Genomic DNA, 19,042 nt, shown 5'->3' on the forward strand with positions numbered 1-19,042 from the left:
AGTCCACTAACGATCACAAGGTCAAGACAGCTTGTAACGCTAACACCCAGACAGTTCAATAGCCATCCAGCACACATCCAGAGCTCATGCACTGACACTGGGCACTGCGCAAGGCCCTGAGTCTGAGAACAAGTCCAGACCTAGTTCAACAGGAGGCAGAGTTATACCTTACAACACTGCCAGTTTCTTGAAGCTAACCAGTAAAAAACCAAAAGCATTCACAGGGATAAAAAGAGAATTAAAATCTTTTTTCAATCAATCCAATTGAGACTAAGGAAGAAGAAATGAAGAAGCAAAGAAAATGCACAATAAATAGGAAATACAGAAGTTTTTTTTTTCTCTTTAACGTAGAAAGCATAAAATGTATGAGTAATCATACCAATTGCACACTAAACAAGTTAAAAAATAAAGAAGAGATTCTTAATTGGATTTCAAGAAAAACTCTTAAAAAATTATTTTTGAAGGCTGAATGTGAAGGGTGAGGGAAAAATAGCATATACTAAAGAAAACAAGGCAAGATAGATTGCATTAGTACTCGAGAAAATAGTTACCAGGCAAATAAGACCTCATTAAAAATAGTCTGTAGATGTTATAAAAGGAGCACTGCAATGGAAGCACAAGAACCCTGACTTAGATATCCCGAACGACACAGCCTGTAACTCTATGGGGCAAAAATTAATAGAATTATAAGAAAAATAGACAAGATTACAATCATAGGAAGAGATGTTAATACATTTCTCTAATAAAAAAAAACAATTGAGAGTACAAAAAATTAGGAACATGAATAACTTGAGTACAACGAATAAAGTTGGGCCAACAGACGTCTGTGCACCGTGGCGGGTGAGAACATCTTCTTTTCATACACACACACGTGATAGCCATAAAAATCCACCGGGGAGCCGGTTTCTCAATAAATGCAAAAATCCCAGCAGCAGAGGAGAACCAGTGGCATACGGGTCACGTGCATAGAACACCACGCCATGAAATCAGAAACCAGTCACAAAAAGTTTACCGAAAACAAGCTCGTATGTGTAGAAATCTAAAAGCACACATCTAAATAAAGTCTAGGTTTAAAAAAAAAGTCATACTGGGAATTAGAAACTCTCTAATGGGGAACAAGCGTCACGTGGCACAGGGACACGCACAGTCCGCTGCCGTCATGGGCAAGAAGAACACAGCACACGGCCCAGGACGCAGTTTGATGTGTCGTGGGAAAGAGCCGCACGAAATCCACTTGCGGTCATCAAAGAAGAACAAGGCAGAAAGATACAGAGCAGATTGTGTCTGTCCCCACAAGCACTTCATTTCTTTAAGAAAAAAAAAAAAAAAAAAAGATAATAAAGTAATACATTTCAAGGCGATCATATGGGTTTTACTGACCACTCCTGCAGGAAAAAAGTTCTCTGTGTGATACGATTTTCCATAAGAAAACTATTTCAACCATTACATATTTAATTTTTTACATCAAATTAGCTGTATAGCATTGTGTATCCAAATCACAAAAATGTGTATACCTTATTCAAGCATTGAAAAGAAGTAACAGTCAAGTTTTTATTATACATAAGGGAAAAACAACAGCTATAATTTTTAAAGAGATCAATAAATCATAAAAGATATGTGTATTTTCATTGTAAAAATAAATCACTTAATATTATCACACCATTTAAAAATAGGACACTATGGCGCTCATGCTTTGCCGTGGTACTCTTGTGAACGTGATAAAAGGGAGCCGTCTGCTTCTCCAGCCACGATCGCGGGGCAATCCCCAGGAGAGGGGCTGCAGGCTGCGCGCCGGCGCGCTTGCACAAGAGCGTTCTGCTGCGTGACGAACATGGCTACGCTCTTCCTGAGCTCAAGAGAAATTCGGAATGATCTCTTTCGCGTTTTACTGGAAATATGGCATTTGGGCCAGTTAGGATCTGTGCTCCGTGAGCACTGCTGGGCAGCAGCCCCCACGGCGGCGGTTAGTCAGAACACTTGAATGCATATTGAGTAACTGAACAAAAATTTAAGAGAAGCTTAGAAAAGGAAAACAAGCGATTAGAGTACAGTGTGAGCATCTGTAACCTTACACTCCGTCCCTACCCTCCCGTCACATACCACTCAGACGGGTATTTTCAGGGAGTCAAACCAGTTATTTGTCCCCAGTAAGTAAAAACCTCAGGACTATTTTTCCTCATACCACACCTCCCATCCAAGAGCACACCACCACGATGCCCGAAATACCAGTCATCACTGGAGGACCACGTCAATCTGAGGTAGACCAGGCTACTGTTGGGTCATTGCATAAGCTGCTACTTAACGGAGAAGAAATGTTTTCAAGCAGTTTCCTAGAGCAAATGCACGAAAACTCAGAATGACGAGAGGTTTCCTGAGAGGGACAGAGCGGTCACCGTGTCTCCGAGGAGGAACGACAGCTGCTTCTTCACAGCAGTGGTTCTGCACGGGACACCGGTGCGCCTAGAGCGGAGTTCCCTAGGGCTCTGCAGAGACACTGTCCCAGAGACCCCATGTCCATCAGGAAGGGGCCCCCTGGACTGCTGCAGCCCCAACCTCTCCACACCAGCCAGGGAGCCAGCATGTGGGCAGGAGCAGCCCCAGGCGGCTACCCGGGCAGGGGGAGCTCCATCTACGGAGCGTCCTGTGAAGCTGGCTGCTGCAGAGGGAGCAGGGTGAGAGCCCACGCAGCAGCTAGGGACGCCCCAGCGGCCGGGAGGCCGGGAAGCCACCAGGTGCAGGGGCATGGCGCAAGTTGGTGCTGCCACTCGGGATCCCATCCCCCACCTGCTGCTCCATCCCATCCCTTCTCTCGTCCCCCACCCGCCACTCCACGGAGGGGGACTTGCGCAGCACCACGCACTCCCCGAGCACCAGCGCCCTGCCCGTGGGGGAGAAGACAGAGCGCAGCACAAGCCCTTCCAGCCAGAGCCAGCGGCGCAAGGTCACGGTCTCTATGTCCGTCGCTCACGCACACCCACGCAAGCATCAGCACGGTCCCTCGCCTTCCTGCTCGGCCTCCACAGCAGCTGCCCTGGACCCACAACAAAGCCCACCCCATGCCCAGAGCCCACAAGCTCCACCTCGGGCTTCCCGCGTGGGCCTGCATGCTGCTCTCCTGACGCACACGCGGCCACTCCCGTACCGCCTGGCCCTGTGCCCACCTCACCTCCTCAGAGAGGGCACACAGAAGAGCCTTGGCACAGCGTGTGTGTGGCTGTGTGAACCCGCCCCCCTGCAGTTCATCCGTCAGCTGTGAGGACCCCACTCCCTCCTGCACACGTGCACCCCAGGGCTCACTAGCGCGGCAGGTGCAGACCCGCCGAGACACACATCTAGAGGAGTCGGTCGCTAGCGTGGTACATGTGCACACACACGTGTGCACGCCAGTACACGTGTGTTCATGTGTGCATCTGCATGTCCCGATCCGGTGCAGGCCACGAGGGTGGTGGGGACAAGGGGCAGGCTCTGGCACATTTGGCCTCCACCATCCCCTACGACCTCGCCGTGGTGAGTGCAGCAGTCGTGGAGGGACTGGACCCCAGCTCTGCTCCTCAGGCTCATGACCAGGCTGTGGGGAAGGCCCAAGCCTGGACACAGAGACACGGCACAGAGGCCCCGAGACCACAGGACCCCACGGCACTTCGGCCGAGGGCGCACTCGCCACTGATGCGGCTCAGGAGACTGGCAGAAAGTGTCTCAGCGTCCGTGTGCATGCATCGGGGTCTCGGAGGACGGAGCTCGTGCACGCTCAGCCGGCCATGTCCGTACACGTGAGCTACGGCATGTGCACCTGTAAGAGTGTCACAGGCAAACACCGGGCACTTCCCTCCTCTTGTCCTGGTGAGTGCCCCCTGCCAGGAGCTAAAAGTTACCTGAGCACGACGCATTCCACCGAAGCCATCTCTGGTACAAGATGAGGGCCTGGGCCCAGCAACCCCTAGGTTCCCTCACAAGCCCAGCCTGAGACCTAAGTCCACAGAGGGATGAGACAGGAGGGCAGCAAGGGCCTGCAGTCCAAGTCCAATTCTGTCTAAAGGGTTCCTGGGAACCTTGAGGAATTTCAAGGAAGACACTGACACGGTCACTTGTAGTTAGCAGTGGGAGTGCGACTGCGTTGAGGAAGAGCCTTGCAGAGACAGCGGAGTGGGGTGGGAGCAGGTGGCGCCTGGGGCGGAGGACAGACACACAGACTGCACAGGCAGCGGCTAACTAGGCAGCACTGGGCGCGCTTGTGGCGTTCACGCGTGGGTTTACGTATGCGAGTCAGGCTGTGAGGACACGCGGAGCACAGGGAACCTCCTGGCTTTTAGCCCAGACTCACCAACTGCATGGGCTAAGGCAACCTAGTTTATGTGCCTTCAAATTCCTCCTAAAATCGAGTTCTGCCTGACAGTATGTGACAAGGGAGAGTCCCAGTCAAGTGCAGCCTTCCCCAGTCTTCCCAGGACCCGGGAAACGTGCTCATTACCACCGGCACACTCAGTCATCTCACATCATGGCACTCGCACAGTCAGCTTTGTGTAAAATGACCCTTGTCCCCACCCACCACCTTCTGTGTTATAATTTCTTTGAAAGTGATTTCTTAGTTCAGATTCCGACCTTCCACTGCAAGTAGCAAATTCCTGAGCCTTAACACTGACAGGAACAAAGGGATTGTGTGAAATTAGGTGGATTTGAGAAGTGAGAGTTTTTAAGGCAATGCCCATCAACCTTCATAAATTTATATTTAAAAATTACAGGAAGAATGGTTGCCATTTAATGAACTAGGAATATGTTAAGAGATTTACCGGCATTACCTCACTTAACCCCTACAATAGAGAAAAGTAATGAATGCAAAAGATTTAAAAGTCTTCTACCATGAAACGGGAGCAGAGGAATGGAAAGAAAACCGTAAGATGTCAGACAAAATAGCATCACATTATTTTTCAAAATGAAACAACTTTTTTGAAAATATGAGAAAATTGTTTAGTTTAAAAGAATTATCTTTAGCATTATCTTAAAACTAGGGTTATAATTTTTATAAGTAAAAAGCATTTCAAACTCCAAAACTATATTTTGTATTTCCAATTTAATCAGCTGAAACAATTAAAACAAATTTAGAACCAAATGGAAAAAATAAATCTCAGACTGAGATTTTCAGATTTTCATAATAAGTTTCATCTAGATAAAGTTTTGATGGCTCTGCAATAAGTCCCAGAAAGAAATAAAGAACAGAACAAGTAAAAGAAAAAGAAAATAGGGCTTTTAATGGAAATGTTGGCAAACCACTTTCCATACACAAAAAATGATGGTGGTGGTGATGGTGATGATGATGATGGTGATGATGGTGACGGTAGTGATGGTGATGATATGATGGTGGTGATGGTGATGGTGGTGGTGGTGGTGATGTTGATGATGGTGGTGGTGGTGATGGCGGTGATGGTGATGATGGTGATGATGGTGACGGTAGTGATGGTGATGATATGATGGTGGTGATGGTGATGGTGGTAGTGGTGATGGTGGTGATGGTGATGGTGGTGGTGGTGGTGATGGTGATGATGGTGACGGTGGTGATGATGGTGACAGTGGTGATGATGGTGACAGTGGTGGTGATGGCGATGATGGTGGTGATATGATGGTGGTGATGGTGATGGTGGTGGTGGTGGTGATGTTGATGGTGGTGATGATGGTGACGATGGTGACGGTGATGATGGTGGTGATGGTGGTGATGGTGGTGATGGTGATGGTGGTGGTGGTGGTGGTGGTGGTGATGGTGGTGATGGTGATGGTGGTGGTGGTGGTGGTGGTGATAGTGGGGATGGAGTCTTAGGATTCTTTCTCCTTCTTCCTCCCTCTAAAAAACCCCAGAAATCAAAGAACAATGATACCCTTGAAATCACAATGCAGACTTCAGAAGGCATTATAAATAAAAGTCACTCCAAATAGATCAAAAAACAAAATTGTAGTTGTAGTCTTAAAAAGAGAAGTTTTGTTTACAAATCTCTCAGATGTCTTTGGTTTGCAAAGTGTCTTTTAAACTAAAGTATGAGACAATGAATTCTTCAAAACAGCACCCCTTCTAGTCTGCAGGCTCTAAGCCTCAGCTGGAGGTGGTCTTAAACCACTACCCTGTCCAGACAGAGCAGGTGCACCTTCAAGAGGGAAACTATTGGTTCCGGAAGGCGGCTTCGCCTTCCAGCAGGAGCTACGTGGCTCACTTGGTCGCTCAGTCTGAAACACCCAAACCCTCCACCAAGTTTTAAGTGTGAAGACATCACTAGTAAAGTTGAAAAATAGGCCCATAAAATAATCAAAGACAAAAATACAAAGTTTCACATTCCATACGATATTAAACCATCTTCTAAGGTCAAACTTCAAGGCCTAGAAAACTGAATGATGACCAAAAATAGCATTGGATATTTGGTAGCAAAGTGTTAGAAACCTGCATCAGACATCTGTACGAGTCCAACACTTAAAGACACATTTCACAAATGATATGCGCTGTCAACAGCTTACTCACTTTATTCTGGCAGATTTGGTGGACAGGCCGGGAATGGGCTTCCACTATCATGGCTGCACTGCGAGCTGCATTGAGGTCGAAAACCTCGAGAGTCCTGTTCCTGCCAGCCGCAAGCACCAGGTCTGCATGACGCAGTTAGGGAACTCCTCTCCACGATCCGCCAGGGGAGGGGGCGGCCCCGCATATGCGGTGAGCACTCTGGGGCACCAGAAGACACACAAAGGATGACGGCTACAACTGTCTGCGCTCACAGCCCCACTGCCCCCTTCTGCTGCTGGGCATCCATGGACGAGGGCAGACCCAGTGGTACACGTCCCAAGGCGGGAGGCACACAGGTGTGACTTCAGCGCCATGAGGCCTAGGTATCCGGAAATGCCCAAATTGAGAGCCGGAGCGGCAGCTGCATGGCTGCGGACTGAGCTCAGAGGGCCGGTCTAAGGGCAACTCAGGCAGTGCCAGCGTAAATGTGGACGGTGCCGTCTGGAGCCCGCCACACGAGAGCACGCACCTGCCAGCGCGGCAAGCCGCCAGCCACGCCTTGCCCACGTCCACACTCGGGGCAAGAGCGGCAGCGCATGGACTCAGGGCTTGTGTCAGCACCAGAATAACCCCACATCCGGTGGCCACTCAGAACACGGTCATCAGTGGCAAATGTGGGAGAAAGAGCGCCAGGTTCGGTAACTAGCCCAGCGCTCATGCTAAAATATGCAGAAAGCACCGTTTAAGGCCAGAGTACTCAGAAGGACACATTTCTGCTAGATGTTGTGCTGTGTGTGTACCAAAGGGCGCTAGCAACACATTTCTAATTAAAATACTCTAAAACCTCTAATGCCTTATCTCAGTCCTTCTGAAATTTCAACTATAAAACTCTTAAAAGAACATAACTTAGACCTCCAGATAACTTCAGATTTTATAAAACAAATTTCAAAAGATCAGAGCTTTTCTTCTAAATAAATCAAAATCAATGTTTTTAACTGAAAGGGATGATGCCGGACAAAAAAAAGTCAAAAAATAAACTTCTAGACTCAATTTCCTACTCGGTGTCCCTGCTGTAACTTCTGCTGGGCTCTAGAGAGCTGGGGCAAACTTCTGTTAATGGAAGGATGCCCATCGCAAGTGTACCAGCTTATTTTTTAAAAGCACAAACTTACTACATATTGTACAACAAACTACAGACCAGAAATGCTGGGTTACATCACCCTGCTGTGGGTCATGTGCTCTGTCGCACGCATGCCTGGTTTTCCTGTGAAATTCTTCTCACCACGGAGATGGGATCGCTACGCACGTAATTACGCAGAAGACGTGCGTGCCCTGAGTCCCACTGCCCCGGCAGGCGCCTGGAGCCGGGACTCTCAGCAGATGCTCCTGCTGGGACGCTGATGCTCAGGGCGTGGGAACCAAGAACAGAGGCAAGGATACAGGAGTAGAAGTCGTTTACGGCTGATAAACTGGTAATCCCCGTCGCACCGGTCGTACGGAGCCTGAAGACACGTCTGCACCAGCTCTTCTGTCTGTATCTGAAAAAAAAATAAAGACAATCGGTCTTTCTGTTTCTCTCCCACAACTGAGCATTCTACCATTAAAAAGGTGAATATGAAGAAAGTTTTCATATTACTTTATAATTCTATTTTATAACATCAAAGGAATAAGTCGGCTGCCTTAATTTTCTTTTAGGAAACTCTAACTTTTCCTTTAGGAAAACTTCATGAAAAAATATCATATAAAGCTCCAAATAATTCATTATTGTCTGTGAGAAAGCAAATTTTTCTCCTAATTCTAAAATAATCATGTACACTTAAGACTTCCAACTCATTATAAATTATCTGTATTTCCATGAACGCATGTTGTTAATATTTCTAAAGGACAAGGTATGCACTTAGTATCAGTTTAACAAACATACGACCTCAAGGATCCCTAACAATTTTGTAAAGGAAAGGAACCTGCTAGCAATATTTCGATGTGATTGTGGCCCAGGCAGGGCCAGAGGAGATCTCTGGGGATGGCCCAGCGGGGCAGGAGCAGGTGGGGGGTGGGGCAAAGCACCAGGACGACTGGTATCTGAGCCTGCTGGGTGGGGGGATGAACGGGCCATCAGCCTGTACCTTCCACAAGGCGGTGAGAGCTGCATGGGGGCCCGCGGCCATATATGCAGGCTAGGCTCAGAGACAGTGACTCAGGGAGCAGGCCCTGGGGGCAACACACATGCAGGGGTCAGCTACACAGACTCAAGGGCAAACAGAGTCACAGGAGAGGTTTGACAGGAAGCTCAGTGACAACACAAAGATCCCACAAATCACTGCGCATCCCTGCTGAAAAAATGCACGGGATCATTCAGTAGGTGGTGAATAAGGCAGAAAGCCGCTGTTTCATGGGGAGGGTCGTGGGAAAGCTCTGTAGACACCACAGACCAGGAGAGGCATGTCAGAAAGATCCTGCAGGCCAAGGGAGAACACACGTGTCTGAAATCAGGTGGCGCTGGGGGTGGTGGTGGTGGGAACAGGGAAGGGACCGTCCGCATTTAAGGCCACGTACTGCTGTGGCAGAGCAGGCCACGCGGATGGGCAGGGAGGCTCTGCTCCACGAGAGGGGCCACGGCACACTGAGGGGCCAGCCGGAGCCCTGCCCGAGGAGCAGACAGCGGGGCTGAGGGGCGCTTGTGCCTGCGGCCGTGTGAGGTCTGGCGTCCCATCGTTTGAAGCCTCGCCACCTGGCCGGTTCCCGAGAGTCACCCGCCCTGGTGGACGCTGGCGCTGAAGCGGGAAAGCAGCCGCAGCCCAGGAGAGCAGCAGGCCTGGGAAGGCCCTTCTCAAGCAAGCTCCATGCGGCGTCTCCCCAGACGGAGGCGGTGAGGCTGCCCGGGCCACACACGACCACACTGAAGGGTCCCCGGGTTCACAAGGAACCCCGCGAGTGCGTGGGAGGCCAGCGCGGAAGGACTGAGGCGTGAAGGCCGTCTCCGCGCCGCAGCTCTGACTGCTGGACCGGAAGCGGACAGTCTGCAAACACAGTACTTCCTTCCAGGGAACCGCACTATCAACACCGTGAAGACGTCAGAAACTCTCGGCTCGTAACACTCAGACCCTAACCTGCCCCAGACTCAGGCCCGGAAGGGGCAGGCACAGAACAACACGCCGCAGCCTCGCGAGCCCAGGGGCCAGGAGCTGCGGGGGAAATGCGGCAGGGAGCCCACAGCACTCTCTGCCATCTGCCGGCCACGCCGCCCGCGCCCGGCTCACAGGCAGCTGTGACCCGTGGATACACCACACCTGAGCCAAACCCATCCTGGCCTCAGCACACAGCTCTTAGCCAAGCGGCTGACCCAGGAGGCGGCGAACCTCCCAGCTGAGATCCGGGGCACCTGCCAGGTGTGCAACTCCTCCGCAGCTGCAAAGCTACCTAATAAGGCTACTAAGCCAAAAACTTGCCCACAGGTCTCCCGACAGGCACAAGCAACTGGGGTGAAAAAGAACCCACAGTGACACGAGACAGACCCTGAGCTCAGACTCCAGAAGCGTGAGCCTGTTCAAACTCATACACCCCACGATAAGACCACCAAGGTGCTGATAGAGGAGGGAAGTCTCCAGCAACCACCAGTCTATAAACCCAACCATCCCTGCCCACGTGTTCCTGAGACAGGTCCCAGCCCCAAAGGCCTGGGATGCTCCCAGGGTCTGCAGCCTGCTGGCTTTGGCACGGACTCCCCCATCGTGCTCCTGTAAGAACATGGCTGTGATGCCTGGAGCCACAGCAGCCACCTTGGAATCATACAGTGAGAGCAGCAGACAGTCCTCAAGCCTGTGAGCCTCCTCCCTCCAGACAGCTCCAGTCCAGGCTGAATGAAGCACCACAGTCAGCTGCTTAGTTACAGGAAGGAGGACAGCATCCCCTGCAGAGAGGGGAGGACAGACAGCCTCCAGAGAAAGACAAAACCTGCCCTCACTGTGTGTGCCACACACAGCTCGCTGCTGGCAGAGCAGATCAGATCCGAGTGAAATCACCCCCCCAGGGCCCATGTGCACACGGGCACAAGGCATCCAGCACCGCACTGGTTCGAGCACAAGGGTGAGTCGGAAGAAGCTGATCTCCGGCAACAAGAGGACGGGAGAGGAAGCCGCAGCACGTTCTTGTTGCATAAAATTTCCTAACAGCTGCTGCAAAGAGACTTAAGTCAAACTGACAAGTATGGTTAAATCTCAGAAACAGAATTCGGATTACGGTGACAGGTGTGCTGCGGGCACGGGAGCAAACACAGCAATCTCGACAAGAAAGTTACAACAGCCAAGACTGGAAGCAGCCAGGTGTCCACGGGCAGATGAGTGGATGAAGATGAGCCACGCCTACGCCCCGAGGAACACGACTCAGACATCAGAGAGGGGGAGACCTTGCCGTGTGCAGCAAGGATGGGCCTGGACAGCGGGACGCTAAGCGAAGTAAGAGAAAAGCAGATGCCCCACGACCTCACTTACGCATGGAATCTAAGAAACAAAGAGCACCAATGACAGAACAGCAACTGCTTCATGCTTACAGAGAACGACCCGGTGGCTGGCGGAGGGGGGCGGTGGGGGACGGGAGGGAAAGGGGATGATGACATACAGGTCCTGGGGCTGGGAGTGCAGCACAGGGGACACGGTGAACAGAACTGGTAACGTGTATGGTGACGGACGGCAGCTTCACTTGCCACAGTAGGAAAAAAAACAGGAAAGAAGGGGCGGGAGCCAGCCTGGGAAGGCAGGCCACGGGATATCGCTACAACGTTTTATTTCTTTAAAAAGTCTGAAAGCAAAACAAGTGTTAATACTTGCACAGGGAGGTGCGAACACGTTTGATCTGTGTATTTAGTGTGTGTGTGTGTGTGTAGGAAACGGTTCATGGTTTAACTTCACTACAAGCGCAGCAGGAATCGTCCCGCATAACGTCAATCAGAGGCGTTATGCTGAGCCAAGGCAAGAGCGCCACGTTCCGAAGCCCAGAGCTTCTGGTCGCACCAAGGCCCCGCACGCAGCACTGACGAGCTCCGGGGAGGAACAAGCCCGCCCTCAGCTCTGCCAGCAGCCTGCGGTGAGGCGACCCCGTCTGATGCAACACCACCTGTGCCCCGGCATGAGCCGGGGCCTCCCGAGCACAGGGAGCAGGGACAGAGGAGCCGGCCGCACACCTGCGGATCTCGTCCTCGCTGTCGTCGACGTGGTGCCTGAGGAGCTGGAGCTCGGGGCCAGAAGACGACAAGATGAAAGCGTCCAGGTAGTAAAACTGTGCGGACCCAACGGGCTTGGAAAACAGGTCCCTGCCCTGGAACAGAAATCGGGAATCACAGCCACCGTGACAGAGGCAGACGACAGACACGCGGAGACGGTTTCCCACCAACCCACACACCCACTCCGGACATAGACACTAGTTCACCCGGGCGTCTTCCTCTGACCACGTCGGAAAGATGTCACGTGACTAAAAATGTTCCTGTAACGACTATTTGAATCCCGGCTACTTAAAAACTTTAAAATAAAACAAAGTTGATACTTGGCAGTGACGTAGTCAGTGCTAGAGTTTACTAAGGACAAATTCTAACCGTGGGACACAGCTCTGAGGCGTCAGAACCTTCAGAACCCCCAGTGTCACGCGTGGGAAACGACAGCATCCACGGCGCCGAAGCAGACCCGTGCCCTTGCAGTTGCTCCCACACACCTCGCGCTAGAGCTCCCGCTCTGACGGCTTCCCCTCCTGCTGGTCTTCCTGGAGGTGAGTCCCCCTTTCCCAGTGAGACCCGTAGGGGGTCCACGGTAACCCCGGCTCTGAGAACCTGCCGCTCGCCAGCCGTGCTCGGACTCGTGGGGACACGGCCCCGGGATCCCCTCCCCTCCCCGTCTCAGCTGGACATCATCACCACTGGCCCTTCTCGCCGCTCCTACAGTCTCCAAATGGTCTCCTCTAAGTGCAGACGCTCACGGGTAACTGTGCACACGTCCAAGTGTACACATGCCCGTGTGTGTGCATGGCGGTCACACGTGTATAACACACACACACACACACACACACACACACACAAATGCTGAGTCAGCGAGCGCAGTGGGTGCACCGCAGCAACCCTCTCACCCCGCATCCCACACTCCAGGAGAGGGTACAGCCTGGGGCCCCGAGACGGCACCAGCGTGCCTCTGGGACCACTGGTCTGGGGACCACAGGGCTGGCCAGTGAAGCCCAGAACGTTACCACACACAACACGTGTTCCGCCCGGCGGAGCGACCACAGCCGCAGCGTCCCGTCCCGGGAAGCAGACAGCAACCACCTGCCGTCCAGGCTCCAGCACACAGTGCTCACCAGCCCGTCGTGACCTAACGGAGGACAGAGACAAGGGGGCTGCTGGGACCACCGCCTGGCAGAGCACAGTCCCACCAGACGTCCAGCAGAGCACAGGGCCGGGGACAGTTCTGAGCTCCGGTGGCACCAGGGACACCGAAGCCCGAGGAGGTGAATTCCACTCCATTTAAAAGCTGAGTAAAAAGTGTATGTTTAAAACGCGCTCAGAGTCACGTGTCTTTAAAATCACATAAGCTGCAGGGGCGCCCGGGGGGGCTCCGTGGGTTAAAGCCTCTGCCTTCGGCTCAGGTCATGATCTCAGGGTCCTGGGGTCGAGCCCCACATCGGGCTCCATGCTCGGCGGGGAGCCTGCTCCACCCCCCCCCGCCTGCCTCTCTGCCTGCCTGTGATCTCTGTCTGTCAATAAATAAATAAAATCTTTAAAAAAAAAAAAAAAAAAAAAAGCATAAGCTGCAGAAACACACAGACGGTAGCATCACAAGATGTTCCAAAATCTGCGGGTTTCCCAGTATCGCGTCTTCAAGGAGCATCATTCCCGTGATGCTGGCGGAGAAGGTCAGCGGACTTGCTGAGCGCGGCCACAGGCGGTCGGATAACTGTAGGGCTGTCGGGGTCTGGGCCCCGGGCCTCGGCGAAGCTCAGCGCTGGGTCGGCCGCCCACAGGCCACCTGCCAGCGACAGGGCGAGGGTCGCGCCCCACAGTGGCCTTGGCATCAGACGGGGGACATGCAGGCGTGAGATGAGAAGGAAGCCCCCTCCACGGGCTCGAGAACTCCCTGGTTACTCGCTTCTCACTCTCGAGACCCCTGGAAAGAAGCTCCGCCATGCCAACTGCGGTCTGTCCTTTGAGCTGTTATGACCCCGTGACCTCTGGCCGCCACCACTGGCCCTGGCCTGGCAGACAGCGAAAGCATGCCTCCGGATGTGACCCCTCCTCCAGTCCATCCAACAGGACGTCAGATCCCTAAGCGCCCGGGGACGGGCCCGTCTCCTTCGGTTCAAGGTCGTATGCGTTGCTGGGGGCTGGGCACCCAACGCGGTCTGTCAACTACCCCCATCGCACACAGGGTCAGTGGGACAGCCTGTCCTTGCAAGTGGGTTCCCTGTCCCCATGGGCCTCAGCTCCATGCTGCCCAGCAGTCCACGCAGTCCTGAGGATGTGGAAGGGAGCACGCAGATGCGCCCCTGTGGGAGCCGGACCCACAACCCCTTCGCCAGCGCCCCACCAGCCCTGCTCCTTCTCACTGGGCACCTGCCTTCGCTCATGCAGGCCAACTCTGCATCCCGCCTCCGTCAGAGGCCACGTGGACAGGTCACTAGCCAGGAGGTGATCTCCCAGGGGTCCCGAGGCTGCTGCCACCTGCTGCTCAGAGAAGCAGAGGTGCCCGCGGAAAGGCAGACACAGGCCACTAGAGACATGAAACTGTGGGCTTTCTGCACCAGAGAGGGGCCAAGAGGACAGGCTGGGGCGCGAGGGCCCCAGCCACGGCACAGCTGGGGACTCTGGACAGCGCTGTGCCACACAGGGCACACGGGACAGGCCCAGCCACCCCAGCGCCACGGCGAAGCCGCCTTACTCTGTGGCCCCTGCGACTGGCTGGGAACTCGCCAGCCTCTGGCTGCAGCAGCCTACGAGTGACCATGCACAGAAGCCAGCGCCCCGCGAGGACAGTCGCGCTGCAGCTGGAGACCCGCAGAAGAGACCAAGCTGCACCAGCCCGGGAGAGCCAGCCCGGGAGAGCCGATGAAGCCCGGACACCTGAGGGCTGTGCGGGACGGAGCCCACAGCGGCCGAGTCCCCGACACAGCTCTGCTGCCCTCTGGCGTCCGTTCTGAGCTTTACCCAGAAGGACGCAGGCCCTGTGGCGCCCACAGCTGCCTGGGCCAGGGCCGCCACGTGGTCACTGTCCCAGGAACAGCACCTGGGAGGTTTCACGGAGGGTCAGTGTGTCTGAGAGCCCACAAGCTCTCGGCCTTTCCTCCACGCCGCAGAGCGCAGCGCGCACCGGCATCACCTCACCGGGCAGCGGCGAGGCCGACGACCCGCACGTCAGAGGGACACGCGCAGTAAAGTCACCACCATTCAGCCGCGTGTAATTCTTGCCAATGAAGCGGTCATCCACGGCGGAGTGGGGACACCCTCGTCCTCCCATCCCTCCCTGCTCACTCGTGTTCCAAGCCCGGGCGCCCACACAAGGTCCACGGAGTTACCAAGGACGGCCGACGTGCTCTCGTCACCGAACTGTAAGGGCGACCCTGCCGGGGCGTGAGCCGGGAGGGCAGGGACGGGGCTGACCGTGAATGAGAACACCGGGAACCCACACGAACTGCTCCCCGCTCCGCCCTGCACACAGCAGCTCTGACCTCAAGGCCTGGCAAAGGGACCCCGGTTCGAGCAGGCCGGCGTGCCCATCAGGGACCCGGGCTGGGCTCATCCTTCCTCCCCTCAGCTCGGCTCCCCTGCTGCACGCCCTGCCTGCCCACCCAGCCACGCCAGCGGCTTCCCGCCTCGGATGGCAGGTGCCCCTGCAGCGTGCACACTGGGGTGACAAACCTCAGGAACTGAAGGAACAGGAACGAGACACATCCGAGTCCTCTCCTTCCCTGGGGCCAGGGCCTTGCCTGAGATGTGTGGCCCCATGCCACGGAGAAGGAACGCAGGACGGCAACAGCAGCCGGAGAACTAACACAGGAAGCAACATGTTCTCACTCAAGCTCGCCCTTTTTTAAGAATTGCTTTTTATGGGACGCCTGGGGGGCTCAGTGGGTTAAAGCCTCTGCCTTCGGCTCAGGTCATGATCCCAGGGTCCTGGGATCGAGCCCCGCATCGGGCTCTCTGCTTGGCAGGGAGCCTGCTTCCTCCTCTCTCTGCCTATCTACTTGTGATCTCTGTCGAATAAATAAATAAAATCTTAAAAAAAAAAAAAAAGGCCTGAGTACAGACGCTCCTAATTTTCCAAATGTGCTTCAGTCATGTCAGAAAGATCAGACTTTGCCCCCACAGAACTTTGGAGAAGCTGTGTTCCCTGCAGCCTGGCCCCCCGGTTCCACCCTTCTGCCCGGCTCAGCAGGGCCCGTGTAGCTCACTGAACCTCCACGCAAGCCTTCCTTCCAGGCCAGTCTGATCTTGGAGAGGAGAGCAACCCATACCCAGACGAGGAGACTCACCGTAATTCACAGTAACCAAACGTAACACACATCATACCTGAAAGAACAGTAGGCGTCCCAGTGAGATCAGCACGGAGGACCAGTGACAAGTGGTTGGCTAAGCCGCAGGCGAGCCACCGTCCATCTCCTGCTTAAACACGGTAAGGGACATCCCTGTAAAATCGGAGCTCCCGGGAGTCACGCTTGCAGCAGGTAAATGCAGAATCTGTAGCTAACCCGATGCTCGTTTTGTCAGGTAGTAAGAGATCCTACAACAGCATGTGCTCAGGGACCAACCACCCTCTGCAGGGCCACCAGGTGGCCTCACCCAGGACGTCCTTTAGAGAGGGGATCTGGGAGTCAGGAGCCGCAGGGCTAGTCAGAGTCAGCACAGGGTTCTGAACCCAGAGAACCCTGACCCCAAGGCACCCTGCCTCCCAGCAACAGTAGAGACACCCAGTGCTCAGCCACGCAGGAATATCCAACCCTACCCCGAACATGGGGCAGAACTAAGCCAGAGGCCCCCACGATTCTGCAGCCTTATTGCCAACCCCTATCACACAGTCACAGGAGCAGAGATAAAACCTCACCTCTTATCTCACACCACGAAGCTACTTCACCGACCACACCACGTATCTTATCTCCCCACATCCCTCAAACACGCTTGGGCTACGTTCACAGAAAAATGCAGGGAACTCAGCATGGTTGGAAGGCGTGAAAACTATAGGACTGCCCTCAAAATGCCGAGGGATGGCCTTCCAGCCACCTGGACTGAGGGCGAATTCTTCTCACGTCGAGGTGAGTCTAGAAACCAGAAGCAGCGTGTGCTTCTGAAGATAGAGCTCAGATCACAGAGTCACCCAGACGGGAGCTGCTCCTCACTTCCTCTCCCGAGGAAGACCAGAGAAGACTCTGGCAGAGGCATTTCAATGCTCTTGAGAGTGACATGGCCGCCAGCAGCCCAAGACGCACTGGGCCCTGCAGGAAAGGCTCCATCTGAGGAGGGATGGCGACCAGAGAGGACATCAAGGTTCACCCGCCCTGAGCGGTCTCCTCCACCCTCCGCAAACCAGTCCCTCACCCTCCTTGCAGCTCCCTCCAGCACTATAGAGGGAGGGTCATACACAGGGCACAAACCCAGGTGAGCCCCTAATTCCAAACGCAGGAGCTCCCGCGCTGTGGTGGCAGCCGGCACGAAGGCCCTAAACACCAGGCCACATAAGGGCAACGTGACCTTTGATTTTCATCCAGACTCCAACAATGCCAGAGAACTTCATGCCACCAGGATTTTTAAAGCTCTATTTACGACGGAACAGTGGCAGTTCAGAGATCCTTGAAAATACATCGGAGGGCAGCCCGGGCACGGCGTACCTGAGTACTGGACGCAGGTGGCGGCAGCGGGCGGCCCGTGCGCGAGGACAAGCTGCTTCTGGACTCTGGTTGGCACAGAAAGCTCCAGAGGGTACTCCTTACTTGAAGAAACAGCAGGACCATGAAGATCAAGAGAGTTCCGAGTGAGATAAGAAACAAAACGAGGGGTTGGAAATGCTGGCCTCTCCCCGTCCACCCGTGCAACTTCATTCTCTCCCACTGAATGCCCGCAAGCACGTGCGAACCCACGACACAGCTCCGCAAAGTGCACTTCCGTCCCAGGGAGCCAAAACGCATGCACTGTAAGGGCAACCGTGAAGGGTTTCTCATGGGTGACGTGCACTGAGGCGACTGGGCAAGGACTCGGCGAGACAGACACTGCCCTTCCCCATTTCCTACTCTCTGTGGGTCATGACAGTGATTGCTCACGTCCTCTGCACACGGCCTGCATCTGCCATGAAAATGACCACATTCCCAGTCTGTGGAAGAGACCACAGATGGCTTGGAGAAAAGGACCGACGGCCAGGACACGCGCTGGGGTGGCCTGGGTGGGGTGGGTCCCACAGGACCGCGGAGCAGGCAGCGCAGCCCACTGAAGACAGTTGGAACTTAAGGCAAAGTCTCCTCAGGGTTCATTTCCAGCAAGTGGTTTGGCAGCCTCTGAGCAGCAGCAAGGCCACGGGCACGGGGGCCAGCCAGGGCACTGGAGGCCAGACTCCTACCTGACACCCCCGTGGCCCCCACCAACCCCTCCACCTCAGTCCAGAGCCACCTGTCACAGTGTTCTATGTGCTTCGGGAGCATGGAAAGGCGCCAGGCGCATGGCAGAGGTTGTTGTCAAAGCTGGAAGTTACTGGAGGCAAGTCACATTTTCACACCTTCGGAGGACGCACGAGCTGGAAAGCCTGACCGTGCGAGCCTGCCCCACAGCCCGGCAGCACCATCCCTCTGGAGTGAAATTCGGTAGGTGTTCAGAGGAGCCATTCCCAGAGGAAACACCAGCCTGTGCCCAGGACGTTGTCTGGCGTCCTCCCCTCACCGAAACCCCTCAGCGGAATGCCCCCCCGGGCCAGAAACGCATCAAAGGCCACTGGTTCCGTCTGGAGAGCTGGGCTCTCGTAGGAAAAAGTCACCAAGAAGATCAGAGTTGAGCATAGCTTTTGGTGCTGTGTTTTGTCCCCAACCACCGGTCTGGGTATCACAGGGTCTGAGGGCACCTGCTGGGGTCACGTCCTTGCCATCGATGCTGAGACAGGAGCAGCAGAGTAGGGCAAGAAGAGCCTCGGGGCACAGGAAACATCATAAAACGGGGTAAAACCAGCATTCTGCCAGTGACCGCCCAAGCACAGATGTGCCAGGGACGAGAGCAAGTGACATTTCAGCCAGCACCACCGCCCGGGATCTCTGTCCGGATGCGGACACCTCCATGTGTGTGACCGGGAGCATCCTGGGGGTCCCCCCACACCTCCCTGTGCAGGCACACAGGGGCCGGGGACCGGCAGGGCTGGCCGAGGTCCCGCAGGTGCAGTGCCCGCTGGACAGGAAGCAAGTCCAGGCCCCCGCGCTCATCTCGGGCCGACAGCCCTGTAAGCGCTCACGGTCTTCCATCCAGTTACTGCCTAACAAACTTATCTAGAAGCGTCCTTCACTGACCACAATGCTTTCTAAAACAGAATTTTAACCGAAATTGAAATTCCTAAGTTGTTAAGCTGG

General features: G+C 54.4%; 1 protein-coding gene across 1 annotated transcript in view; it reads right to left on the minus strand.

Moving 5' to 3' along the window:
• Nucleotides 1–19,042, minus strand: part of WDR27 (WD repeat domain 27) — an 84,672-nt gene that overhangs the window by 42,209 nt on the left and 23,421 nt on the right. The window contains exons 16-21 of the mRNA XM_032837249.1: nucleotides 17,330–17,548; nucleotides 16,017–16,106; nucleotides 12,704–12,825; nucleotides 11,655–11,788; nucleotides 7,919–8,016; nucleotides 6,500–6,621 (exon numbers count right to left, since the gene is read on the minus strand). Of these exons, the coding sequence (XP_032693140.1) occupies nucleotides 6,500–6,621; nucleotides 7,919–8,016; nucleotides 11,655–11,788; nucleotides 12,704–12,825; nucleotides 16,017–16,106; nucleotides 17,330–17,548 (785 nt within the window). The remainder of the gene's footprint in view (nucleotides 1–6,499; nucleotides 6,622–7,918; nucleotides 8,017–11,654; nucleotides 11,789–12,703; nucleotides 12,826–16,016; nucleotides 16,107–17,329; nucleotides 17,549–19,042) is intronic.

Source organism: Lontra canadensis, unplaced genomic scaffold, assembly GCF_010015895.1.
Source record: "Lontra canadensis isolate GAN:19392208 unplaced genomic scaffold, GSC_riverotter_1.0 scaffold97, whole genome shotgun sequence".
In the NCBI taxonomy this organism is placed as follows: domain Eukaryota; kingdom Metazoa; phylum Chordata; class Mammalia; order Carnivora; family Mustelidae; genus Lontra; species Lontra canadensis.